Source organism: Mesoplodon bidens, assembly GCF_964165515.1.
Source record: "Mesoplodon bidens genome assembly, chromosome: 19".
Taxonomy (NCBI): domain Eukaryota; kingdom Metazoa; phylum Chordata; class Mammalia; order Artiodactyla; family Ziphiidae; genus Mesoplodon; species Mesoplodon bidens.
Window position 1 is genome coordinate 39,246,656 of NC_138179.1, and position 27,402 is coordinate 39,274,057.

The following is a 27,402-nucleotide window of genomic DNA, read 5'->3' on the forward strand; positions in this document are numbered from 1 at the left end:
AAGCTATGGCTAGTCCTGGCTGAGGAAGCTAGAAAAGCAAAGATCTTGGAAATGAGAATCCTTCTCTATGCCGCACACAGCAGCCCGCCGCCCCTGATGTACCTCGGCCCCCCCACCTCAATGCCCTCACCCCTTTATCAGCCTTCTGTCCGAGAGCCTTAAGGCAGAAGTCCCTCAGGTTCCCGTAGGGATCAGGAAGCAGTTCCTTGAACTGCACATCATAGAAGAGGTTAGCCCGGAAGCAGGGAGTCTTGAAGGTAGCAACTGGCTGCTTCAGCTGCAGGGCAGCAAACACATCCTCTCGGACCTGCGGGGTGGCTGTGGCAGTGAGAGCCACACAGGGGGCGTGGGCCAGGCGGGGGCGCAGGGCTCCCAGACGCAAGTAGTCAGGACGGAAGTCGTGCCCCCACTGGGAAACACAATGAGCTTCATCCACCACGAGGTAAGAGAGCAGGTGGCGAGATGCCAAGGAGTTTAGGGCGGGCTGGAAGGAGGCGGAAGCCGCCATCTCTGGCGTGATGTACAGAAGCTTGGTCCAGGGCTTTTCCTTCTCCAGGTCGGAGAGCAGCTCCTTCTTCTGCTGTGCCGAGAGCTTCGAGTTCAGGGAACTCACTTGGACCTTCAGGGCCAGCAAGTGGTCCACTTGGTCCTGAGGGTAGAAGCGGGAGAGGGGACTATAAGTGGCCCTCAGGCCTCAGTGGTAAACGTTACTGTGACTCCCTGGGGTATTTCACAGCCATAAAACATCCTTCTCCCACCCTCTAACGTGTCTTCTCTTTGCATAAAAAGTACAGGAGGTGAAGTGGTTGATGTGTGGAGCCAGATAGACGTGGATTTAATCCCGGCTCAATTACCACACGCTCTTCAGCTGGTTCTTAACCTTAACCTTTCAATTTTCTCACTCTCATTCTTTCATTTTGCTATAAAAAGAGTAAAACTACCTAATAGGATTGTTTTAAGAATTAAATGAAATTTTACACTTGGAAGGTACATTAATGCCCCTAAACACTTAGCACAAAGCCTGAGACTAGCACACACTCACTAAGCATTGTTATTGTTGTTCTCTAGCCCTCTCTCTCTCTCTCCTTTTCTTCATGGTGGATGGCTCTTAACCACATGGCCACGCTTCCTCATTTCTGATTCTATCAGTCCATCTGCAGGCCTTAAATATAGTCAGAAGCACAGAACAGATGTTAACAACATCCCAATAAGTTTCTCACCTTTTTTTCTCTCATGGCTGTGCTCTCGCCGGAATAAAGCAGAATATACCAGGGATTCCCCTACATCGATTTATACCTCTCTATCCACCTGCGTCTTCTATAACATCAAGAGTGCACATGTGTGCACATGAGAGTGAGCGTGTATGTGCATACACATCCAGTTCCATATTCCTCCAGGCAAAAAGTTACAAAGGAGGGTGAGAGACCTCAGGCCATCAAAACACAGAAGACTCATTCATAACCCCCCAGAGTGATATGTACTCGTGGAGAACCCCACATTTGGGTGATTCAGAAACCCAATACAGAGAGGGATATAGGCAAATCAAAGAAAAATAAGAGGCAAAAGACCAAAGAAAGGTGGACTTCCCTGGTGGTGCAGCGGTTAAAAATCCACCTGCAAATGTAGGGGACACAGGTTTGATCCCTGGTCAGGGAAGATCCCACATGCTGCGGAGCAACTAAGCCAGTGCACCACAACTAGTGAGCCCGTGCGCTGGAGGCCACAAGCCACAACTACTGAAGCCCGTGCACCTAGAGTCCAAGCGCCACAACAAAGAGTAGCCCTTACTTGCTCCAACTAGAGAAAGCCCACGTGCAGCAACGAAGATGCGACACGGCCAAAAATAAAATAAATTGATTAACAAATTACTTTTTTTTAAAAAGACCAAAGAGGGCTTCCCTGGTGGCACAGTGGTTGAGAGTCCGCCTGCCGACGCAGGGGACACGGGTTCGTGCCCCAGTCCGGGAAGATCCCACATGCCGCGGAGCAGCTTGGCCCGTGAGCCATGGCCGCTGAGCCTGCGCGTCCGGAGCCTGTACTCCGCAGCGGGAGAGGCCACAACAGTGAGAGGCCCGCGTACCGCAAAAAAAAAAAAAAAAAAAAAAAAGACCAAAGAAAGGAGACGTAAAATTTCCAGCTATTCACCAGCCACCCCCCAAAAGAACGTTCCGCTAAATTTTCTGGGCCGCCACCTTCATTGCCCTGAGCCTCACCTGAATCAAAGCAACGAGAGGAGAGATCACGATGGTGATGCCTTTGGCCAGCAGGGCAGGGAGCTGATAGCAGAGGGATTTCCCTGCCCCGGTGGGCATGCACACAAAGACATCCTTGTCGCCTGCAAAGATACAAGAAGGCAACGCCTCAACGCTTCCTGCCTTTTACCCTCTCCCCTTCATCAAGGCTGCTGAAAATCAAACAAGAATGTACGGAAGAACCACCCCTCGCAGAGTGTCTGGCACGTGCAAGGGTCTCAGTATAACCTCAAGTCTCTTCCCATCCTTTCTACGAAAAGGGGGGCGGTCCAGGGGGATCTGGCAAAAATGCACACAAACCATGTCCAGTAGTGGCAATAACAACTACAAGGGTAAGAAGTCTGAGTCTGCTGGGATATGGATGACTGAACTGAACAGCCACGAAAGCTGAATACTTCTGGATGAGTGGGCATATCTGTATAAACAGGGAAAAAACATCACTTAGAGGGTTTTGTTTACAAGTGTTATAATGGAATTAACATGACACTGCTGCTCCCCTCTTGACAACCACCATTTGTCAACATATCTCAGTTGTATATTACTCCTTCCTTCCCTACGGGGGACCCAGACCGCTCAATCTTCAACACAGGAATTACCTAGAAGGTGACTGGCTTAGGCTATTCCTGCCATGCCCCCACCCCACTGCCTACACACAAAGGAGAATGGAAATTTATGAGCTGTTTTCAAAGACAACCTTAGCTCTGGCTATGAGATGTCAGAACCAGGACAGCTGGGTGGTTCTGCCAATAAAACTGCAAGTTTTGGGTGACAGATCTACAAGAGCTCCAAAACCAAATATGGCCCAAGGGTGGGGAGGAAGGAAGGAAGGGTCAGAAGGAAGGTGTTCTTCCTTCTGTAGTGGCAGCGCTACGGTATAGCCAGCACAAACATAAATGCAGGTAGTTTGGCAACATTACCTTTCACTACAGCCATGGTGGCCCTCTCCTGCAAAGGCGTCTTAAAAGAGTCAAACCCAAAGACCTTCTTCAACGTGCTCCGGACTCGACGCTCAGGGTCAAAAGGAGAGGAAGGGTTGCTACTCATCTTGACGACAGTGGCCAAAGGTTAAGGCAAAGGTGATGATCATATGGTTGCAAGGAGAACCCTCTGTTCTGCTTTTCAAAGCCTACTTATTTTTTCCATAAGTTTGCTTTATTACACTCAAACTATATTATTTTCAAATAGTATAGCTCCAGGTGAACAGCCTCAAGCAATACATTCCTGGGTAATTATCTCCATTTTTATGCTCGGTGAAAATAAAAACACCCAACTATCCCAGGCCACGGTATAGCGCAGAGCTAGAAATCAGATCACGAGAAAAAACACAAATATCTTCAGAATAGTTTGGAGAAGAAAGAATTTTTTTCCTAAGATCCACCCTCTGCTCTATAAGCACAGCCATGACGACCATTCTTCCCCCCAGGACCCCGACCCCTTCTCCCCGCCACGACCCCCGCGCCCAGAGGAGAGCTCTTCCCTTTTCCTCCTCTGAACCCTAGATCTCTTCTTTCCTCCCTTCCCCAGCCGAAGCCTCCCTCTCTTCACCCCAAGATATCAGAGCCGGCCGTGGGCCCCAAGGAGCGAGGGGCTCTTGTCGGGCAGTTGCTGCCCGCTGGCTCGGGAACTACTCGAAGACCCCCATACGCCACAGATAACTCTCAAAAGCCAAACTGCCGGGAAGGCAATGTCAGGTAAAACCCACACAAGCGTGTGTCCGTCGCGCACTGATGACGTTACGCAAGCGGTAGCGCGAGGGGGCGGAGCCAGGCGCGGAAACGGCCGTTTTGATTGGTTCTCGGTCTGAAACTGGCGCGGGATCTCCTGGGATCCGGAAGTAGTTGCCTTTCCCCCCGGAAGTCGGCTCTTTGGAGTCATAGGAGTGAGCCACGCCGGGGCTGTGGGAAAAGATGGCGGGGAAGAAGAATGTTCTGTCGTCTTTGGCAGTTTACGCGGAAGATTCAGAGCCCGAGTCTGACGGCGAGGCAGGAGTTGAAACGGCGGGCGGCGCAGCTGGTGAGGCCCGAGTAGGGAGCTGGAAGGGGAGAATCGGATGTCTGCTCGGAATGCTGCTCCCCTAGCAGGCGGGAGGCAAAGAGATGGTCATTGTGCCCCAAGTATCGGGCTCTGGAGCCCCGAAGGGCGTTCAGGGTCCTGGGATAGACAGAGCGTTAGATGCTCTGTAGCAAGAATGGGCCGTCTCCTTCTTTTGCTTCGATTATTCTTCCGAAGCTTACTGAAAGCCTTCTCCCTACTGGGCATCGTGCTGGGCAGAAGGATGGACGGAGGGTGGAGAGAGTCCAAGGCTGCTGAACCACCACCTATTTTCTCCGGCCTTGTTTGGTGGGGGAGAGCGAAACTTTTAATTAATAATATGCTTTAGCCATATCTTGGAACTTTAAAAAATACATACATCCTGTCTCCACTGCGAGGGACTCTAATTCAGTAGATCTGGAGAACGACCTGGGCATTTGTGAGCTTTTCAAGGCTTCTTGGTGATTCCATTACTTTGTGAGTTGTTAAAGCCCGTCAGTGATTTTGTTGCTCTGCTCTGGTTAAGAATCACAATGTTAAGTAATGGGAACAGATCTATATGGAGACGTAGAGAGGCAGCAAGTTACCCAACGTATCTGGGCCTTGGTTTCCTCATTTGGAAAGTGATGGGGGTCGGGGGGCCTTGGGCTGGGTTAGCTCCTCTCAGTTTTGTGTGGTCTCTGCCTGTCAGGAAGTTCTCTGGTGGTTTCCCAGTCATTTGTTTTGTTTTGGGGCTTTGTTGTTGTTTTTGTTTTAAACGTAGGAAAAGATTTTGTTTCTCAAGTAGGTATGATTGAGAACCTCTCCAGGTGCCCCCATTTAAGGTCCTGTTCCTAGGGGAGGACACACAAAAATGAGAATGACAGAGTCCTTGTCTTGATGAGAAGACAAGTTCATTGGTGCCTATGATACAAGGTAGACATACGCAGATAAAAATAGATGGGGTTTTTTTGAATTTTATTTTATTTTTTATATAGTACGTTCTTATTAGTTATCTGTTTTATACACATTAGTGTATATATGTCAATCCCAATCTCCCAAGTCATCCCACTACCACCCCACCACCCTGCCACTTTCCCCCCTTGGTGTCCATACGTTTGTTCAAAAGAGATGTTTAAACAACATGGTATAATAGTTCAGAGAAGGGAAGGCTTCAGTTGGCATAATAGGCAGATTGGCAGCATTAGAAACGAAATTTAATATTACTTGGTTTTCTTCCCTGTTCTTTTAATGAATTCATACACTAAATTCTGTGATCTTCCCCAAAGCAGAATCTGGGCCTAAGGTCACTTACATGAGATTTAGGTTTCCTTTTCTCTTCAGAGATAGTCCTCGCAACTCAGATCACTCAGGTGTTTTTTTTTTGCATTCTTTTCCCCATTCATTCATTTTATTTTTCTCTTCTGTTTAAGAGGAGAAAGGCGGATTGGTATCTGAAGCCTATGGAGAGGATGATTTTTCTCGCCTCGGGGGTGATGAAGATGGCTATGAAGAAGAGGAGGATGAGAATAGCAAACAGTCGGTAAGTAAGTCTGTTCCCAAATCCAGAGCTGCTCAAAGCACCATTTATCAGAAACTTTCTGACCTGTACCAACAGTGCTCCATTTCATGCCTAATTTCATCCCCCTCCCCCCGCCCTTTTATTTTCTTTAGTATCAGTTGAGGAAACTGGGTTGGATATCAGTAGTTCTGTTTGAAAATCAAATTCGTTTTCACCTGAACCATTTTGTATTAACCTTTGAATTGAAATTTGGGGGAAAAGATAGTGGACAATTTTATTTAACACAGATATCAATGGGTGTTTTATGTTGGTTTTCCCTGTTTAGGTAATTTATTCCATTTGTAACAGTGCATTCATCCTAATTGGTGTAACATTTATATCTGCACTCAATTCTGTGTTATTTGTAATCTTGGTTGGGGTTCATTCAAATTTTTCAGTTTATTAGAAAGACTAGGAAGAACAGTTATTTGTGCTTTGATCCTTATTAACTCCTTTCTTGACTTTTTACTTGGCACTTTTTGTCAAAGTGTTCTTGATCACAAATCTTGCCTGATGTTTAGTATGTGCTGACTATCAAAGGAAAGAGAACTTGCATCTTAATTAATCAGAAAGACTTTAGGTACACTGTCACCTGAGCATCATGGGCCAGAATTTTAAAGTTTGGAGAAAAACAAGGATTCAGTCTGGTGCTTAACACAAAGACATACAAAGTTGAATCTCAATATAAAATCTGGTTATTTAGCAACAGCTCTAATTAAAATGCTCAGTGTTCTATATTATTTGTTTGAAAATTCTGTTACTCGTTGATACTTAAATGTTAACATTAAAATGCTTCACAGGGAATTGCCTGGCAGTCCAGTGGTTAGGACTCTGTGCTCTCACTGCGAGGGCCCAGGTTCAATCCCTGGTTGGGGAACTAAGATCCCACAAGCCGCGAGGTGCGGCCAAAAAGGGGGGGGGGCGGGGATAAAATGCTTTACAAATTAAACAAAAACGCGTTTTGTATTTTCTGTTGTTTTGGAAGAACTTTTTGTCCCCTTAGGCCTCCCCTCCCCCATGATTGCTGATAATTCAGAATTGACTAAAATTGTTTAGAAAAGCTTTGTGAGTTATTTCGTTTTTCTGCTTTTCTTAAGTGCGTACATAGTGGCTTAACATCCGTAACTATTTTCTTCAGCAAATTTTCACGACCTGTGTTTCTGAAGTGTTATTCTATATTTGCTTTGCATAGAATCTTTACCAGATTTAAGCTTTACTTCAAATTTTAGTAAAATCCTCGCATCCAATCCCAATATAGACATTCTAAAATGTGATTGTACTTGGCTGAGCTACGTCTCTGATTATTTGGGCTGATGGGTTCCATTTGGAGGAGATTCTGGAGATTACGTTTAAAACCTGTGGCTCACTGATGCCTTGCAGGACAGTTAAATCTCAAAGCCATCAGTGTAGTTCAAGTCTCTCAGGTGGTGTTTATATTAACATCTGGCAGGCTTTTTAATTTGGGGGTTAAAGTGATTGAAAAAAGCAGTTTTAAATGAAACAGTTTTCTGTTGGATGTTAAATCATGGCTCCCGCGTATTGGGGTGTGCTGGGTAGTGGAACGGATATGGATTATAGCTACGTAACAGGTAGCATTTAGTGGAATGGTGGGCTAGCTTGGGTGAGGTCGGGGCACACTTTGGAAAATGCCTTGCCCACGTGGTGCTTTGTGTCAGGCAGGCCCTTTGGATAGGGAACAAGGCTGGATGGAACGGGTCACCGGCAGTTCCTGTGAACGCTTGCATGGAGGCAGGGCCCACTCAGCTGGGACCCAGGACAGGCTGGGCATTGCCCTTCAGTCCTGCCTTTCCCGGCTCACTCGCCCTGGTCGTTTGATGCCTACCTTCCTACTGTTCATGTTGGCGCAGGTGTTGCTGGTTGAAGTGCTGGGGTATAGTGTGTGGGGGTCATGGCACTCCAGGGGCAAACAATGTTATGGGAGCTCTGAGTCTGATGTATTTGTGTACATGAAAGGCAAAGAAGGAAAAAAACTCACACCTGGTTTGAAATCACCGATACTTCATTGGAAACGCCATTCCTATTTTATCCTGTGGCGCCTGATCTTATTCTTTTCTCAAGCATATTGCCACCTTTCTCCATTTTTGTGTCTGTGGTTTTTAATCTCAGGCATTTTCATTAATATAGGCTATGGCACTGCTGGCATAACAACTTTGAGCTGCCGATGTCGTTCCCCCCCACCACTGAACATCTCTTTTTCCCCTTCTCTTTCTCTAGAGCCTGGGTCATATGGTAGGGGAGGGGTTCTTGGTGGGACAACCCAAGCTGGGTAGATTTGCTCCAAACCCTGTTATGCATGTGAGAACCTCAGGCCCAGTCCTTTAAGCTTAATCCTCTAAATTCTTTGTCTTGTAGGAAGATGACGATTCAGAGACTGAAAAACCTGAGGCTGATGACCCAAAGGTATTTGGTGTTGGCTGTGGTGGGGTGGCTGGATACGAACAAGGCATTTTTAACAATATGGCTCAGTTCGTGTGTCTGGTCAAGATCTGTCTCACTAACATACTGTGTAACCATGTGTAAGTTGGGGGAGAGAAGCCCGGAGACTACCCTGGACTGTCCTGAGGCAGCTCGATTTCCAGCCTCGCAGCCAAGGTGAGAGGCTTGGCTAAGTGCAGCAACCCACCTCTGCTCCGAATCCAGGTGGGCTCTGGGGGGTCACTGCCCCTGCAGGTGGGTTAGATGTGGGAATGTTTTTAGTATCAGGAAGCCATAAGGGCTGCCTCGTGTACCATGGGCTCTCTTTAGTCGCCTAGACGTGAAGAAGGGCCATAGAGAGCCAGACGAAATGAGACCTCTCCCAGCTATGGGGGATGCTGAGCCTAAGCCTTGTTTTTCCAGGCTTGTGCCCTTCCACTCTCGGGTAAACCACACAGAATGGTTTGTTTTGAAACAACTTAGTCATTTCTTCTTCTATTTCCATCCCAGTAGCAGCTGAGAGTAATTTGCATATCCTTGACCACATCGTGATGAAGGTTAAGGCACACACACACACACACACACACACGCCCACCCCCACCCCCACCCTCACCCTGCCCCTGCAGTGTTGGGTACTGTGTGCTAGGCACTAATACAAATATGCCTGTTGAGGAAGCATTCTTTGGGGGACAAACTTTTTTTTTTTCCCAAAGAAAAAGAGTAATTCCATCACTCTGGGCCTGGGGAATAGGGACCAAGTTTTGTGTCTGAAAACTGCTTTAAAACCAGCTGAGGCCTTTAAGGTGTCCTAGTGGAATTTAAGAAAACTATCCCCAATTATAAGGTAAAGCAGGGGTATATCCAGAAATATAGCATGAGGTGTTCCAAATTTGAGCTGATTTTGTGATTGGCTAGAACTGTGCACAACCGTTGAAATAAACCCAGGAAGAGCTGCGGATGATGCAGATAAGAAATTTTACCAAGAAAGAACGTTTAGGCACCAGCATGCAGGAGAAAAAAGAAATGTCCTACAAACCACAAATGCCAGCTCCTTCCTGTGCCTAGTGAGGAATGCAGGCTTCAGAACCTGGCCAAGCATTACTAGCAGGAGGGTAGACCCGTGGCCTGCATCAAGGACCGTCAAGCTCTCCTTGGGCTCACAGAAAGAAAATGGTCAGTAGTGTTAGTGTCCATCTTCTGTCTTAGTATTTGAGGTATTTGGGCCTTGGAGCCTGTGCATAAAATAAGCCTTGGGGGTCGCCAAGTCAGGGCTTCAGTTGTGGACAGAAAGGAGGATTTGTGGGACCTGGAGCCTTTATGTGTACAGCTGCCAGCCTTCGCCTGAAGCTGAAGCCTCCTGGGGAAGTTGGCTGGAGAGCAGGGTGCATGCCCTTAACTGTCACCCCTTCTGGAATACAGCAAATCCCCTGAGAATGACATGCCTGTATGAGAGAGGAAGAACAGCCAAAAAAGAGAGGGGGTAGGATGGGGACGTTGGTTAATGTCTTTTTATGTTCAGCCTCCCCTTTCTTGGTCCCACATGGAGGTTGACTGATGTGCGTTACTGTATTTCATTCAGTCGTTTGAATTTCCAATCTGTGAAATGAAAAGTCCTCAAGGAACAATTTCTCTTCCTGTTAGGGAGCCGTCAGAAATGAGAACACAAAATCCAGCCCTCAGAGTAACTTGATGTAGTTCTTTTGGGGGGTGAGCATAGAGGGGGTCAGGCGGAGTTCTCCAGCTCAGACGTCCTCTGGTCCCCAGTAGCTAGCAGAGGCCCACCAGGGGGACAGAAAGACCAAGTCCTCGTGGCATCGCCAAGGACTAGAAACGGTGTCCCCAGCATGAGTTTTGTGTGCTCCCCATGCTTCGTCCTGGCCCTGACTTCCTCTCCTGCCTGAGCTGGTATCACACTGTCTTCGGGTTTCAGCCTCTGCCTCAAACCCCTCTCAAACCTCCCTCTATTCCGGAGCTCTTCTGGCACATTTAAGTTTTATTTCAGTTGATATTTAACAATACTTTTGTATTCTAAGCCCTTAATTTTGCATATTTCTGCCTTCAGTATGTGAAGTTTCTAACAATAGGATATGTCACTGGAAGTGTCATTTATTTTGTTAGCAAATGAATTGATGTCATAACTCTGTTTTCACTAGATGGCACTCCTTCCTACTTTGGCTTTTTAAGATCTGCTTTTAATTTTTTACTATAGCAGGTCTCAAAACATTTTCGTTTCTTTACACAATTAAAAACTAGGATCCCAAAAAGCTTTTGTTCATTTTGTTTTTCTCTCTTGATGTTTTAAATATTTGTATATTTTAAAATAACAAACCTATTACATATTCACATAAATAATGTTTTTATGAGAAATTATCACTTCCAAAACAAAAGTTAGAACAAAAATTGGCATTGTTTTACCATTTTACAAGTCTCCTTAATGTCTAATGTCTAGTTGAATAGGCAGCTAGGTTCTCATAACTGCTTCTGTGTTCAGTCTATTGCAACATGTTTTTTTGGTTGAAGAATTCGAAAAACTCTTGCTTCATACAGACAGGTTGTTGGAAAGAGGAGAGTTTTGGGGTTTTTTTTTTTGTGGTACGCAGGCCTCTCACTGCTGTGACCTCTCCCGTTGCGGAGCACAGGCTCCGGACGCGCAGGCTCAGCGGCCATGGCTCACGGGCCCAGCCGCTCCGCAGCATGTGGGATCTTCCCGGACCGGGGCACGAACCCGTGTCCTCTGCATCGGCAGGTGGACTCTCAACCACTGCGCCACCAGGGAAGCCCAGGAGGAGAGTATTTTGATAGCCCTTCAAGTACTTGTGGATGTTTGATGCTTCATCATAACTCAACAGGTGGTAGTTTCCTAAAGGTTAGTTGCAACAAGAATGTGAATCAATGAACTTTTTGGACTCTGCTTCACTTCAATCCACAGGTCTCTCGCACTTTAAATGGCTCTTTTGCCCATACATGATATTACATCGTCAGACACTAGTGATTTGGACAATGTTGGCTCACCGAGTTATGAAGGTCTCCTAAATGTTGACACGTTTTGTTCTGTAGTATCCAAAAAAAATCTTATTCGTTAGTGACATTTCTGATCTCATCAGACAAGCCATTAAGTATCAGAAAGTTGTCACGCTCACAGTGGGAAGTGTGTATTTTCCCAGATTCTAATTTTTGCTTGAGGACTTGAATTTTATCATTGCCAGTAAATATCATGAGAGTTTTCCCTGAAGTGATGGGCTTTGTTGTTAAGAAAATGCCTGCCAGCTACATAAGTCTGAATAACCATAGTTTGTCAGTTATTCTTTCAAGTAAAAGTGATATTCCATGAAGAAAACAGCTAGTTCAGCTTGTAACTCAGTTACACAAAATGTTAAAATGTACTCAGTGATGAAGATGAATCATTTTTACTGCTTCGTCAAGGATATTCTTAAGTGAAATTTGCTTTTTTTTTTTAAACCGAGAGTATGACTACTGCTAAATTTGGTGCCGCTGCCTTGATTTATTCTAAAGGGCCAAGAAGTTTACCCGTTGTTGCCCCTGTAAATGTAACACAGCGAAAGGGCAAATAATGTCTTAGTATTACACAAATAGTTTTGACCTTGCAGACCCCCCAGGGGTCCACAGATCAACTTCAAGAACTCCTGTTCTTCAAAAACAGAACTCTTGGGTTGGTAATGTTAATTAACGATTTGATAGCTGCTTTCATTGCCCTGTACCTGTCCATTGAGCTGTTAGCCTTATGGGGTCTTGAGCCGTGTTGGAGGCAATAGAGCATCTGGAGAACGACGAGGCCGCATAGTCAAACCTGCCTCGTTTGTTTTGTGAGGATTCACTGAGTAAATGTAACGAATACTTAGCTTACTGGTGTCCGGCCCGTCTGCATTCAGTGGCGTTAGTTGCGATGACCAGTGCCCCCTCAGCACGCTTCCCAGGCTGGTCATACATGTCACCGAGCCTGTTTTGGGGTACTGGATTCTGCATTTTAACCCGGACTATGCTCCAAGGAGAGCAGAGGTGAGGAGACTTAAAGCCACGTCACGGGGGGACAAGTTAAGGAACTGGGAGTGGGAAGACTGGGGAAGAGCTGGCAGTTCTGTCTGCTGTTTGCAGGTCTGGTGAGGGAAGGGCGGTGGCAGCCCCGTGCGGAACTCGAAGCAACGGGGAGATGTTCGCCTTCGCATAACGAAGAGCTGCCTTTCGTCTCTGGCCAGAAGTGAGTCGAGGTGCCACAGGAGGCAGTGAACTCTCTGTTTCTGGCCTTTTCAGGAACGAATGTCCTAAAAGAAATGTGAGGGTGGGGTTGGACTAAAACCCCCAGGGTGTTTCTTGGGAAAGGACTTGGCATTGTGGATAAGCAAAGTTGAGTATTCTCCAACTTTATCATCTCTTGACTTTAGGAAGTACAAATGTAGAGTACAAAGACTGGAAATTGCCCTTATTTTTTATCACTCTGATGTTTGGGGTTACCTATGAGTGCCAAGTCCCATATTTGGGAATTTGAGGACGAGATGAGAACTCCAGACCCCCTTCTGTAGGGAGCCTTTGGTCCTGATCCGTCAGCCCAGGGCGGCAGGGATCGGGCCCTGGGGTTGCTGAGTTTGCCCTAAACTAGGGAAAAGGAGCTGGAGGACGTGGCAGAGTGTCCCACAGGAAACAGTGCTTCAGCATTTCTGTTCCACCGTATCTTGTTCTCTGACTTCAACTTTCTGGTCTCATCTCTTCAGTAAGCAGCCCGACTCAGATGTGTCAGTTACTCGGCAGAAGGTGGCACTGCTGTCCTAGAAAAAGTCAGACTAGGAGTGGCAGTCGTCTGTCCAGCTCCTTACCACAGGGACAGGGGCCCGAAGGCTCAAGTGTTTCCTCCACCTGTTTGCCCTCGGCCTGTGAGCTTCCCTTTTCACCACTCTCCTTTGTCCTTGTTTTACCTCAGTTGCCCTAGAACTTTTCCCCGTTTGTTTTTTTCCCCACTCCCACAGTTCCCGTGGATAAAGGTATTTCCACTCACTCACTGTCCCTGACACACTCTTCCTTTGCAAACAAACACGGGCACTAATGAGCTGGCACGGGCAAGCTGGAGCAGCCCATTGCCAAGCTAACTGGGAGGCCCAGCTTCCCGGTGCAGGGCGGGATGGCCGGCCCCCTGAGGCACTGTGGTCCAGGCTTTGACCCAGGGAAAGAATCCTCTCGGCCCAAGGAGCAAACATCTGTCAAAATAAAAGTGTCTCTGGGTCAAAGAGGTGACATCGGGTGGGGCAAAAGTTGTGCCAGCATTTTTTAAAAGGCGTGTACAACCCCAGCTCAAAGAAAACATTAAAAAAATCCTTCGAGCCCAAAAGTAGTGCAGAAATGTAGAGTTCACAACTCAGAGCCGGTCTAGTGGGTTTGGAGTCAGAAGACCTGGGTTGAGCGCTGGCTCGGCTGCCCTCCAGCTGTGGCCAACAGGCACATAACTTAAACTGTGCTCAGCTCCGCTGAAGTCAGGGCCATGATACCCACTGTTCCAGGTGATTGTGGCAGTGATAGGAGAGAACGTGTAGGAACAAGTTTTTGTCAGCCTAAGATGCAGCTGTGAGCAGTACTCAGCCTTCTCACCCAAACACAGTCTGATTCTACGCCCTCATCCTGGAGGTCAGAAGTTGCCACAGTTTCTCAGTTCACGGCACCCTTGGTATCACAGGAAGTTTTCACAAAACTCCTAGGCCACAAGAAATGACCTAACAATTCTGTTTATTAAGTAATTTGCTGCCTGCAGTCAGCATCCGTGTCCTCACAATTTAGTAGCCACTTGAAAAAAATAATACATAAATTAGTGTGGTATCTGACAGATGTCAAGTAATGCTGTTTCCCTTGAAATTTTTAAATATCACGGGCACCTTTGGGGGGCGCCTGGGGGGCCTTGATGGAGAGCTTGGGAACTGCGCTGCTAGATAGTCTTAGAGTCCCAGAGCGGTGGGGCTTGGTGAAGTCCTCGCTCACCCTCCCCTGGAGGCCTGGCTCAGCGCGGTGAATGGGTCTCTGCCTTCGGTGGCTGCACATACACACCTGAATTCCCTCAAGAAGGTCGAGTGTCTTCATCGCCATGTGTTGTTAATTGACTCAGAGTTTAGATGAAGGATCTGCCTCGAGAAGAGCTGACTCGGTATTTCCCAAACTTCCTCTCCTCTCCAGCCCTTCCCCGCGCCCCCCACTCCCCCCACCCCCCGCCCCGACCCAGCACTATCATTGATCTTTTAAAATGTCAGAATCAAAGATCTGGAGACCGAAAACAGCCCGAGGAGCTTGTTTCCACAACAGGAGTCTGTTGTTGACAACTGATTCTAGGAAGAACTTTCAGGAGCCTGCCAGCCATTCTCATTGACCGCGTAAGGGGAGAGGCTGCCAGCTTCCGCAGGATCCACGCAGAGCAAAATGTTTTCCGCTTTGGGCTTTGGGTGTGTTTGCTATACCTCCAGGACTCTGGAATCGGAAAAGGAGATGCTAAGCTTTTCACAGACAAGCAGCATGGGTTCTAGTCGTCCTGAAGGCTACTTCAGAGGGCAGGTTGTGGGGTGCAGCAGAGGAACCAAGGCCCTTTCCAGCCAGTGGAGATGGGTCGTTGTGTGCCTTTGCTTGGTGAGCTTCTGGGGAACCCTCACTTGAGGAATGTTCTATTGAGAATTATTTTTCAGGATGGGACAGCAAAGGTTATCTTGTTAGAGCTTAAACTTGGACCTTTACTTAGAGGTCTTTGACACGGAAAGGGTCATAAAGCACTTTTTCTAGTGGTTATCTTGTCAGGGTTTTGTTGTTTTTATATTGTGCATATTTTATTGTCAGACTATTAGAGAAGCAAGATTGAATATTTAAGAAAAGAAAAAAAGTCACCTAATTCCATGATCCTAACAGTGCAGCCATTTTCATTCTTCCATCTTTTTAGGTTCACCTGTATAATAGCTTATATATTTTGTATCCAGTTTTGTTCTCATTTGTATTATAAACATCTTCAGTGTTGCTATAGTCTGGGTAATTATATAATAGCATGACACAAATGAAAAAATAACACTTCAGAATTAAGTGGTGGGTTATATCTCAATAAAACTGCTGTAGGAAAGATTTTTTTTGTAATTTTCTAAATACCTCCAAATGGGGAATGATGAAGAAAAGATTGAGATTCACCAGCTTTTGTTCTAGTAGTAATACCAGTCAGTAACAACACACTTCACATCACTTCCCTTAGTTCTTCTCATATATTCAGCTAACTAAAATAAAATCCAAAAATGGCACGTTATAGTAGCAAAATGTGAATATATTTTTGTAACTGTTATCGAATAAAGTGTTACGTAGGCAATTTCTTTCCAATGAGATTCCCTGATGGACAGGAAATGTGCCGTGCTCTTTACACAAGTCAAAAGAAAGAACTCATTCTTCAAAATTTGAGTTCTCATTGGAAGTCTGCAGGATTGTTCACCCAGTAAGTGAGGCTGGCTTAGTAGGATTCGGGTTTTGGTAGCATATTTTCTGTAAGCCCCCAGGAAATCTCTAGGCTAAGGACAGGGGTGGCAGCACCCACTGTGTATATGATTAAGTCCTCAGGACCTTGTCTTCCGTTCAAGTCAACTCAGACATTACTCACTGGGGCACCATGGATTCTTGAGCTCTTTCCCCTGATCGTTACAGTTAAAAGGTAATAGTTCTGGCCGTCTTCCCCTTAAGTCAAGGGTTTAACACCTGCTTTGCCTGTGATCTGCTATGGAGTCATTCCTGGAGAGGAATTTTACCTCCTTGGTCTTCGATGTTGGCTTCCCCAATGGTTGAACCAAGGGCTTCGAAGAAACTGACTATTCACAGCCTCCTGGTCTCAAGGGAGGAGGTGAGAAGTTGGGAAGTGGTATTTCTAGGCTTTGGAGTCAGGCTGGAGCTTGAATTCCAACATTGCCATTTATTGGGCAAGAAACTGCGTCATTGTATTTTGCTTCAGTTTGCTCGTCTGTAAAATGGAAATAATAAAATCTGCTTCATGGGGTTATTATGAGACTTGAATAATGTATGTTAGCTTTTACTGAGTTCTGGTTTCGAGTGTGAGAGGGAGAATATATGCTTGGTCCCTCCATCTTGGTTTTATTTTCCTATCTGCCCCCCATGTTCTGCACCCCCCATACCCCATGATCCTTTGAGTGCTTATTAGAAAAAAAAAAAATGACAGCATGACTCACCTAGGACCAGAGAAGGAAATGGCCCTTGACCATTGCTGGTTTGTGAGCCATCCACTCTTTTTTTTTTTGAATTTTGAAAATACTATATATTTATTGTGATTGAGTTATATGTACATTTACAAAGAGATAACCAACCAGATTACAGGCCACAGAATCCTGGCAACAGCCCAGAAATCCCCTGGGAACAACTGAACATTCAGTGGAACATCTCGCCTGTGACTGCTAGACAGCCACTCAATTTAGTGCATATGTGTGTGCAAAATTTATGGAAAAAGCTGCACTCAGCCAATATGCAACAGATGGGCCATCCACTCTTAACTTCTGGCTATTGTAATTAGGCCTTTGAACTGTTGAAAATACCCAGGCCTATTTAACATTGGCATTTCCTTGCTCTCACCGCAGTGAATAGCCACGCGGCCTTCTTTAGGCCTGGTCTTCAGCAAGGCGGGGGTTGCCCTTGCAGAGTGAGTGACATAGAATTTCCATGCTGGGGAGAACCCACCCACCCCAGGCTGGGGTCTACAAGTCTGTCTGGGTGGTGATCTGATCTGAGCAGCAGACAGAAAGACAGAGACAGGGCAGGCTGTGGAAGTAGCTGTCTTGTCCAGATTGAAAGAAACCCAAGGTAGGTCCTTTGTCTTGCCACCTTCTGAAGAAGGCCTGGCTATATCTGTAGCTAAACACCGCTGGGAGAAATGTTGTGATTGCTGGAAGTTGTGGTCTCCTGCAAAAGCAAGAAGGACCATTATTCTCCCTCTAACCCCTACTCTTGGCTGCACCACAGCTGCCATCAGGGCCTGCTTGACTGCACTCGCTCCCAGTCAGCTGAAGCCCCAGAAGCCCCACCCCACCCCTGTGCGGTTCTCCATCCGAGAAGGAGCCGCTACGTGCCCAGTCCGCCTGCCCATCAGCCGTGCAAGCCCTGACAGACTTCCTTCCCTACGGAACTACATGCCACAGATTACTAACCGAGGTGTGGCTGGGGCCTTCCCCAGTGATGATTTATCTGTTTGAAATTTATGATGCAGAAGGCAAGCTGCCTGTCTTGAGGGATCCAGCACTTCTCACCTTCGTTCTGTGTTTCAATCCATGTCCCTTGAGATGCTACTGTGTGATTTCTGGATTTGACAGGATTTTACTCGTTTGTATTCTTAACATTGGGATACAATTGAAAACTAAATTTTCCCTAAGCAGTGCCTTAAAGATTCTGGCATTCCTTCTGGCCCAGTAGATAGTTAATCCTCTTCCTACCAGTATGTACCTGAGGACCAGTGTGCATGTCCACACTCCTGGCTTTCTGGCATCTCACTGCTTTTTGCCCCGATGTTAATCTAACATTGCAGCTTGGCAGTTGACCCCCCAGGCAAGGTAATGCTTTCGTAATTGGGTGGCGCTGTTGAGGTGTGTCTCAGAAACTTCGCTTTGCTGTCCTCAGCCTCACAAAGCTGACTTCTTTGTCCTTGTCTGGCTCCAAGCTCTCCAACTCAAAGCATAGAGACACTGTTTTTGTGGAAAACCCTTAAGAAGAAAGTGCAGCCTGGCCTCACCACTGAGGACTTGACTCAAATCCTTGACGTGAGGTAACCTCTCTGCCCAGGCACAGCCCACCTGACACCCTGGGCAGGAGAGAGAGAAATGGAATGGCCCTCTCTAAGCATCTACAGCTTTCAAGAAACTCAGGGTCTTCAGGGGTCTTGAATCAAATCTGTGGTTACGCTTGTAATAGTCAGATAATAAAGTCTCCCCTTCAGAAGTGGCTCCAGCCAGAGCTTTGCCTTCACGTAAATTCTGGTTGGTTCCACGTGACAGAGCATCAGCGCCATGCTGAGCGTGTGGGCATCACTGGAGACAGGATTTTCAGAGAGAGAGACTGTTCCTCTCCCCTTCCCCTCCTTTGCTTCAGTCGACAAGGCCAGCTCCAGACCTGGCTTAGTTTGTCTTGGCAGATGCCTGTTTAATGTTTTTCCTGTAGAAACCTCTCTGCCTGGGGAGCTGAGCCTTCCCGGCAATGAGCTGGGACTGAAGGCGAGTCCATCGCATCCAAAGTGGCCCCACCAACTTCCGCCCATTTTTGTGATAAGTTGAGTGTTTCCATCTGCAGGCAGGCAGCCTGCCGTGGCAGTGGCCCAATCCTGACCAACAGGATACAGCCGAAGGAAATGTGCTGGTGATGGGCTTTCTCCAGGGCTCTCCTGGGTGTGTGGGTAGAACAACCCACACCAGGCATTTGTGCCACGGGTGGGCTGTCCCCCACGTGGCACTGGGTTCCGTGACTTCCACTAAGTCTTGGGTTACTGCCACTCTCGATCCACGCCCCCAACCGTGTCTGTCAAACGACAGTAATTTTATTCTGGAGCTTGGAGGTATCTCAACAGATGTTCCAGAATTGCTGCTTTCTTGGCAACCTGCAGTGACTCACATGTGCCTCAGAAAACCTCGTTTGACCATCAGCTTGAAGCTTTCAGGAGGGCTTCCTAGGCACACCAGTGGCTTCTGAAGCAGCAGGGTTGTCTGCCCACAATTTCGTGAGCCTGTTATGAGAATTCAGTGAGACCTTTCACTGAAGTGCTTACCGTGATACCTAAGATTATTCTCCTAGACTGAATTTTGTTCATTCCACATGCCCAGTATTTGACCCATTGCCTGGTACATAATAAATGCTTGATAAGTTATTTGTGGAATAAATAAATGAACTATACGGTAATTCTCTTTCGTCTTAAGATTAGGAGCAACAAGGCAGATTTAAGGGTTTTTTTTAAATTCAGCATAGGTGCCTCCACATGCACACCTTTCTGCTTGTTCCATATCAACCTTTATTGCAGCTCTAGCCCCTTTATTTAGCTCCTCCACTGGGCTCCCTTTCTTTTTTTTTTTCTTTCTTTTTTTTTTTTTTTGGCGGTACGCGGGCCTCTCACTGTTGTGGCCTCTCCCGTTGCGGAGCACAGGCTCCGGACGCGCAGACTCAGCGGCCATGGCTCACGGGCCCAGCCGCTCCGCGGCACGTGGGATCTTCGCGGACCGGGGCACGAACACATGTCCCCTGCATCAGCAGGCAGACTCTCAACCACTGCGCCACCAGGGAAGCCCGACAATGGCCTCCCTTTCTTATATCGAGTCCACACATTGAAATTGAAATTAACTGTGGACTTGAACAGGTTTGGAGTCTGGGGGTTAATGCACTACAGGTGATGGTGGCTTTGAAACCCTAAACTGGACTGAAGAAAAACTGACCACTGGGCAGTTAACAGATTAGAAAGGAGAGAGAGAGGGAGAAAGTGTGTGTGTCTGTCTGTCTATCATCAGTGAGCACCTGTTGTGGGCAGGGCACTGACTATTGCAGGTGCTGGGAACACAGTGGTAAATAAGACAGTGAGAGCACAGAATAGGGCAGATGTCTCGGCTGGATGCGGGTGTGGTGGAGGAAAGCTTCCTTGAACCAAAGTCTGAAGTCTGAATGGGGCTTACTAGGCAGGAGTGGGGAGGGGGTGATCCAGGGAGCAGCTTTGCCAGGATCCAGGTTGGGGGAGGGTGCTGAAATGGCCGGCAGGGAGCCCCGGGCGCCTCAGGCCACAGTGAGGTTTCATTTTTAAGTGGGTACCCTGCTCATGAAGTGAGATGTCATTAGGGCATTATAACTCCTGGGGCAGCCCCAGGTCTGAGAGGACAGAAGATTTGGGAGGCTTTGTTTTGCTAATCTGCCTCCCCAGCTGCCCCCTACTTTTAAGATCCAGGATTACATCATCCAACAGAAAACATAAGTCTGTAGCATTCTTTTCCCCGGAGCAGGGAGAGGCTACCCTTTGCCCTCTGTTTCTGCTTTCTCTGTGCCTAATGCTCCCAGAACTGGGGAGAAAAGGCGACATTGAGGTTTGGCAGAATCCAGCTGCCGGAAGCTACGTTGCTTTGTCTCAAGTTGGACGCCGGACCTTTGAGTGCACTTGGTGGGGCTGGTTCCAGGAAGGGTTGATGAAGCATTGTTGGCTGTAAATAAACCTCCATTCTCCCCACCAGAAGCTGCTACTCCTCTGCTGAGTAAATCCTCCCAGCTCACATGGCAGCTTGTCCCGCTTCTTGGAGCCATATTATTTTTCCTTCCTTCCTCTGCTCCAGTCATAGTTTTGCCGGTGGCCGGACTTTTATATTCTCTGCACGGGGAACCACATTTCAGATTCTGTAATTCCTGAGGACAAGGCCCCTGCCATGGCCGTTAGATTCTTCCACATCTCAGCCACAGTTGATTAAGAAGTCGGCGGTGTTGGGTTCAGACCACAGTCCTCCAGGGACGACCCCCAGCCCGCAGCAGCCACTCGTGCCCTGGTCGGTGGGACTGAAGTGAAGCCCAGGGAGGTTGGAGGGGTGCAGACAGTCTGAAGAAGAGGCCTCAGAGCTCTCTTTCCTCCCCTCCCTTTCCTGTCTTCTCACTAGGCTTCTTAGGGAGATGTGGATTTTGTTTTGCTTTGTTTTTCATTGTGTCTTAATTGGACTTGAACTAGAGAGCAGAAACGGTTTACCTGGTGTTTTCTCCTAGGAACTGCTATGTGAGATGCTCTCCTAGGCAAGAAAAGCGCTCAGCCTGCTGTGTCTGAGGGGCATGTACTGTCACGCCCAGGTCTGGCCCGGTCTCTGGGCTGTGGGCTCCATGCCTCCCGGCTGACGCAGACGTCCAGCTGTCTGGTAAATAGATCTCCAGGCTGAGTTCATTTCTTTGAAGAACTGAATATCCAGCTGGAGGCCAGGGAGGGTGGATTCACGCAAGTCAGGGCAGGTGTCCTGTGTGCCTTTGGAAACACCGCTTTGGGGAAGAAAGGGAACAGTGGGTTCTTGTTGCTTTTTACTTGTATCTGCTTTGCTGCTCCCTTTCTGCCTCTTTAAGGACATACTGAGACTCTATAGCAGGTTTTGTAAAACCAGTTTCTTGAACTACTGGCAGTTTAATGGTGTGAACCTTCCATCTCCTTAGCTCTGTCCTTTTAAATACTTCATCCGTTGTTTTTTCTGACACCATGGCTGGCTTCCGAAATAACTATCGTGGGGTACATTGTTCATTTTTTTTTTTTTTTTTTTTTTTATAAATTTATTTATTTATTTATTTATTTTTGGCTGTGTTGGGTCTTCGTTTCTGTGCGAGGGCTTTCTCTAGTTGTGGCAAGTGGGGGCCACTCTTCATCGCAGTGCGCGGGCCTCTCACTGTCATGGCCTCTCTTGTTGCGGAGCACAGGCTCCAGATGCGCAGGCTCAGTAGTTGTGGCTCACGGGCCCAGTTGCTCTGCGGCATGTGGGATCTTCCCAGAACAGGGCTTGAACCCGTGTCCCCTGCATTGGCAGGCAGATTCTCAACCACTGCGCCACCAGGGAAGCCCACATTGTTCATTTTTGTGCTGAATTCCTGGTATCCGAGGCATGACTGTCTCTCTGGGTCTTTGTCTTGAATGTGGACCCCCCTCTCCTCCCCGCAAGGCTGCTTTCATTGGATGAAACTTGCCTCAATGGACAGTTGAGCATAAATGGTTCTAAAAAGCATCTTTGGGGTATTGGACCCCTGTCTTCAGTGGTCTCACTGGGCACCCTGACTCTCCTTCCTTGCTGGGGTTTCTTCAGCATCACTTGAAGTCCTGCACCCACCTCCATTCCAAGAGCATGTGTGATGCTGTGGCTCAGGCCCTTTGTTGTGGGGCAGAACCAAGCCCTTCTTCTCAGGGTCAGGGCAGGGGGTCGGGGGGTTAGGCTGCTTTAGGATCCGGAAGTACCGTGTCGTCGGCTTTCTTCTTCCGGGCACCTTGGTACCACACCACGTGCCCAGGAGCTCAGCAGGCCCACAACCAGCTTGTTCACGTCAGAGGGCAGAGGAATTCCATTCTAAAGCGTCACAAGATGTGGCCACCAGGAGTCACAGAGTCCCATTGTTTGATTCTCCAGGGCCTTAGGAGTCACACGGGTACATGTGACACGAATGGGGGATCTGAACAATGACAGATTCCAAAGTCTTTCCAGGAGACCTTTGTGCAGAATTGTAGGGCTTCCAGTCTGTGGAGGCTCATTTATACGTTTAGCTTTCAGGAGAATCTTCTCACAGTTGGGTCCATGGTCCATTGGTCGATACTTTGCTTGGGGATAGTGTGGAGCTTGATTCGCTGCTGGGAAGGTGGGGGTGGGACTTCTCTCTGTGATTGCTGGGTTTGGGATTGAATAAGAGGCCATAGCTCCAGGGGACTTGGGGTGCACTCTGGGCACTACCCGCCCCCTTCTGTCCGTGTGTGTCTGTGTGTGTGTGTCTGTGTTTGTGTGTGTGCGCGCACCCTGTGAGGGCAGAAAACCAGAGACTAGACTAGTTGGCAGATTGAAACCAGCTACCCAGTTAATTTTTTTTGTTCTGTGGCATGTGTAGAAAGATAAACTTGGGGGGAAATGAGGAGCCAAGCCAGAAAAGGAAAGACTGAAAGAAGTGGAGAGAACTTCCTGTTTGTGACTTTGCCCGATCATTTCTTTTTCTCCCAGAGACGTGACTAAACAGACCTCAGCTAAGCCAGGCCAGGGGCTTGTGAGACGCAGGAATACCCACCTCTCCCCACCCCTCCCCCTCCCTTCGCTGGGGCACAGGAGAGCCCCAGGGAGCCTCACACCCTTTCATCTCTCCGAGGAGCCCCTGGTGTGAACAAGTACTTTCCCCTTTGAAGAGAAGCTGCCTGTTTGGCAACTAACTTCCTGTGCCTCTGGAGCAGACGTGGCTGAATTCCCATGTGGATATCTTGCCTCTTTCTTCGCTGCTCTGCATTTTGGCCACGAAAAGGGCTGGGGCAGTGCTTTGGGAAAGAGCCCTCGGGGGCCTTTGAAGAATTAACGGGTCAGTCCTGTACGACCAGCCAAATGGCCCAGGAGGGGAGGAAGGATGTACCCAACTGATGCTTTCCCACAGTTAGCACCCAGAAAGCTGTCCCCTAGAGGGGAAATGTAAGGAACTTTTACAGTCCAACGTTTTGTTACTGCCCTGCTCTTTAACATTGGTTCTTCCAGAGTCACAGCTACAAAGGGACGGTTGTGGGACCCGTGGAGACCGGCTCTCTCTGGAGAGCAGCTGATGGATAACCAGCCTGAATTTGGCACGGCAGCCCTTGGGTGCGCCTCCGCTTTGCCCACCTGATCATCAGGGGGCGGGTGGCTGGAGGAGATGTTTGCTAAGCAGCCTGGCCTGGGCATTATGCCCATCCAGGTCGAATGAATAACTGAAGTGTGCCGAAGAATGAGGGGGTTTTGGCCTGTCCCAGAGCTAGGAGGGACTTTTTGGAGAAGGGGGCTAAGAACTGCTGCTCTGGTCTTGGTGTGGAGCCTGGGGTGGGGGGGTGGTCTTCCTGCCCCTTCCCTTTTGAGACGTCACCTCAGTGTAACATTGCTTCGTGTCAACGGAGCGCACAGAGCTCCACGGCCGTTTCCATGTGCCCATCGGGTCCAGAGTTTTTACTGTCTTATCTCCTCCCTCACCAGCCAGAGGCAGCGGGGGCGGGGGGGGGGCGTGAGATCCAACAATCTCCCGAGCACAGCTTCTGCCACTGTGATCATTACCGTCTTATGGCACTTGAGACCCCTGACCTAACTGTGTTTGAAGGGCTCGGTTTCCCCAGAAATGGGGAAAACAGGTACATTCCTGCCATTGTGCATTTGGGGCAGAAAGGCCTTCCTCCCCAAGGTGCCCGGGTGTGTGACCACGGCTGGGACGGTGCCTTCTCCGGGCTGATTTGGTTTAGATGAAGCATTTGCTCTGAGCAGTGAAATCCAGAGCAAGTCCAGAGCAGTCCAATGAGAAACCTCTGCTCCTAGGGCTCTGCACGCCACCAGAACTGAAGGACGTGTGGGAGTGGGTGCTGGGGACGGGGGTTTGCAGGAAGGGTCAGAGAAAGCTTTTCTTTGGCGAGGCTGTGAGCCAACGTAAGGAGAGCTGACAGGTGGGCCAGCGAGAGCCAGAGTGAGGCTGCCTCCAAGCCAGGCCTTCTTGGGGCCAGTGCCGTGACTTGTTGAAGGCCCGCTGCCTGCCTGCCCCCGGGTTCCATGAGCTGCCCCCTTGCGATAAAGCCTCTCTTTGCTGAAACTGAGAGTACGAAAAATCTCTTGGGAGCAGACAGTCTTCTGCGTTTTGGTCTTGCGATTCGTGTGTTGTAAAGTAGCCACCTCTTGCTTCCTGGGCACCAGCTGGAGGCGCTGGTGTTCTGGGGCGGCTGGCCGGGCCCGGGGAGGGCAGCGAGCAGGGTCCAGGTGGGCAGCTGTTGCATGGCTGGTGCTTGCTCTCCTCAGCGTTAGGGGTACTGGTCACTGCTGGAGGCCGTGGAGGAGAGACTGAAGCAGGTGTCTGGAGCATCCCTGCTGCTCTGATGAAGGAAGAAGGGGTATTCGGAGGTGCAGGGGTCCCAGGATCCCCCAAAGTGTCCGCTCACTCTCGGGGCTCTTTACGGTGCTTTCACCTTTTCTCCTTCCTTAAAACTCCTGAGTGGTGTCAGTGAGGAGAGTGACTGCGGGTCAGGAGGCCCGGGCTTACTCCCTGTGTTTCTGTTGTTCTGTTGCAGGATAACCCAGACGTAGAAAAGCGAGACCCCCAGGAATTAGTTGGTGAGTATCCTGGTGGGGGGGGCGGGGAGCCTCACCCAGAGCCAACTGGCTTCCAGCCACGCAGGCGGCTTCTCTCTGCTTCGGCCAAGGCAGCTGCTCTGCCGCTCTCACAGGGCCTTTGGCATTTTCTAAGACGTCTGGATAAGGCACCCAGGGAACAATTCTTCTTTGACAGTCAGATTCATGGTGCGTTTCACTGGGCTTTGGTCAGTGGCCAGCGTTGTCAAGAGGGATTCAGGGCCCCCTTCAGCTGGGAGCTCGTTCCCCTCGTGCCCTGCGTCCGTCCTCCGGCCTTGTACCCCTGCAGCCCCCTCCGCTGGCATATTCACGGGCTCAAGGAGCAAACATGTGGCCTCTGCTGGCACCCTGCTCTGTCCCCAGGAGGGAACATGCCTCACAGCCCTGGGGTCTGGGGCCCTTTGTGTAACTGGCCAGGGCGGTTACAGTTCTGGAAAATGACACACGTGTCATCCCAGTTCCGTGTTAACCTCAGCCTCTTAATCCTTTTAGGAAGCCTCTCGGCTCCTTCAGTTTGGCCGCGGACTTTGCGAGGGCTCTCCCAGTGCCTGGCCCGGCCTCACGGCGGGGGGATTGGCCCTCCCTCTCTGTGGCGACTGTGCGCGTCTCTCTCTGTCTCTCTCCGCTTGCTCCACTTGTCTTCACAAAGCGGGTTCCTGCTTCTCAGGCGGCCTGCGGAGCCCGCTTCTCTGCTTCCAGACAGAGCCTTTGAGACGTGCTCACTCTGCCCTGGGAAGCCCCGGACTCCGCCTGGAAATGCTGCTTCCTGCAGCCCCTCCAACCTGACCTTTCTCCGGATAGGATCCCTTCACCGGTGATGGGAGATAGGGACCCATTCTGGTTTTCCGGACTGAAAGAACTGAAAATTGTTCATTATATTTGTCTTCTGAGGAAGGACTGGGTAGCAGCGTGACCACACTGAGCAACCCACGTGCTCAGTGGGATCCTGCCTTTATCCCCGAGCTTTCTGATGAGTGGGGTATGAGTCCTTCCTACCCTATAAAAACCCAAATTTTCCTAAAACCTTAGAGTTTGCTCTTGCAAAATGATGCTGTAGGGGTGGCCCAGTCGGCTTCACGGGCAGAGAGAACAGAGCACAGCCTCACCAGGCAGCCCGTGGCCTTCCCCGAGTGGGTGATGGACTGGAGCCTCGGCCTCCTCTCGCCTCCGGTCCCTGCTGTTCACCCCCAGGATGCTGGGGGTGGGGGCGTGGGGTCAGAGGCGCCTGCCCAGGAGCCCAGCAAGGCAGCGCCCTCCACTCCTGCTGGCAGCGCTTGACGAGCAGTGGAATGCGTGTGGGCACCAGCCATGTCAGCCCGACTTCTTCCACAACCAGCTTTCACTTTTCCTCTCCTTGTCACTTTTTGAAAATAGCTTTGTTGAGGGGTAACTTGCATAGAGTAAGATTCGTCAGCTTTTAGTGTTAACTCCCACCACAGTCGTGACGTAGAACATTTCCGTGACTCCAGAGTGTTCCCCTGTAGCCCGCCCCTTGCAGACATTTCCTCCCTCAGCCTCAGGCAAGCAGTGATCTACTTTCTTCACTGTAGTTTTGTCTTTTTTAGGATTTCTTATAAATCAGGATTTGTTGGCCTCGGCACGACTGACATTTCAGGCTGGATAATTCTTTGCAGTGGGGGCCTGGCCTGTGCACTGTACAGTGTTTTAGCAGCGTTCCTGGTCTCTGCCCACTAGGTGCCAATCGCAACCCCCTCGTCCTGCCAGATAGGACAACGAAAAATGTTTCCAGACACTGCCAGATGTTGCCTTGGGGGGCAGAACTGCCCCGGTTGAGAACCATTGATACAAATGGAATCACAGTTTGTTGGGGGTTTTTCTGTTGCTTTTTTGTTTGTTTGCTTGTTTTTTCGTCTAGTTTCTTAAACTTCCCATAGTGTTTTGTTTTTTTTTAATAAAGTTCTTAGACTTTTTTTTTTTTTTTTAAAGAACTTCACATTACCTTTTATTTATTTATTTATTTTTGGCTGTGTTTTGGGTCTTCATTTCTGTGCGAGGGCTTTCTCCAGTTGCGGCGAGCGGGGGCCACTCTTCATCGTGGTGCACGGGCCTCACTGTCGCGGCCTCTCGTTGTGGAGCACAGGCTCCAGAAGCGCAGGCTCAGTAGTTGTGGCTCACGGGCCCAGTTGCTCCGCAGCATGTGGGATCCTCCCAGACCAGGGCTCGAACCCGTGTCCCCTGCACTGGCAGGCAGACTCCCAACCACTGCACCACCAGGGAGGCTCTCAGCTCCTTTTTTTTTTTTTTTTTTTCCCCCAGCTCCTTTTATTCATGCCTCTGGATGTAGGACTTGGGTTGCTCTGCTGGTGTGGGCAGC

General features: G+C 48.9%; 2 protein-coding genes across 2 annotated transcripts in view; one reads left to right on the forward strand and one right to left on the reverse strand.

Annotated features, from left to right (window-relative positions):
• Positions 1-3,412, reverse strand: part of RECQL5 (RecQ like helicase 5) — a 31,660-nt gene extending 28,248 nt beyond the window's left edge. Inside the window, exons 1-3 of the mRNA XM_081219470.1 lie at positions 3,170-3,412; positions 2,214-2,335; positions 131-649 (exon numbers count right to left, since the gene is read on the reverse strand). Of these exons, the coding sequence (XP_081075596.1) occupies positions 131-649; positions 2,214-2,335; positions 3,170-3,296 (768 nt within the window). The 5' untranslated portion in view covers positions 3,297-3,412. The remainder of the gene's footprint in view (positions 1-130; positions 650-2,213; positions 2,336-3,169) is intronic.
• Positions 3,413-4,126: 714 nt separating this feature from the next.
• The window catches only part of SAP30BP (SAP30 binding protein), a 34,476-nt gene continuing 11,200 nt past the window's right edge, over positions 4,127-27,402 (forward strand). Inside the window, exons 1-4 of the mRNA XM_081218529.1 lie at positions 4,127-4,265; positions 5,696-5,805; positions 8,197-8,244; positions 25,007-25,049. Coding sequence (XP_081074655.1) covers positions 4,160-4,265; positions 5,696-5,805; positions 8,197-8,244; positions 25,007-25,049 — 307 coding nt within the window. The 5' untranslated portion in view covers positions 4,127-4,159. The remainder of the gene's footprint in view (positions 4,266-5,695; positions 5,806-8,196; positions 8,245-25,006; positions 25,050-27,402) is intronic.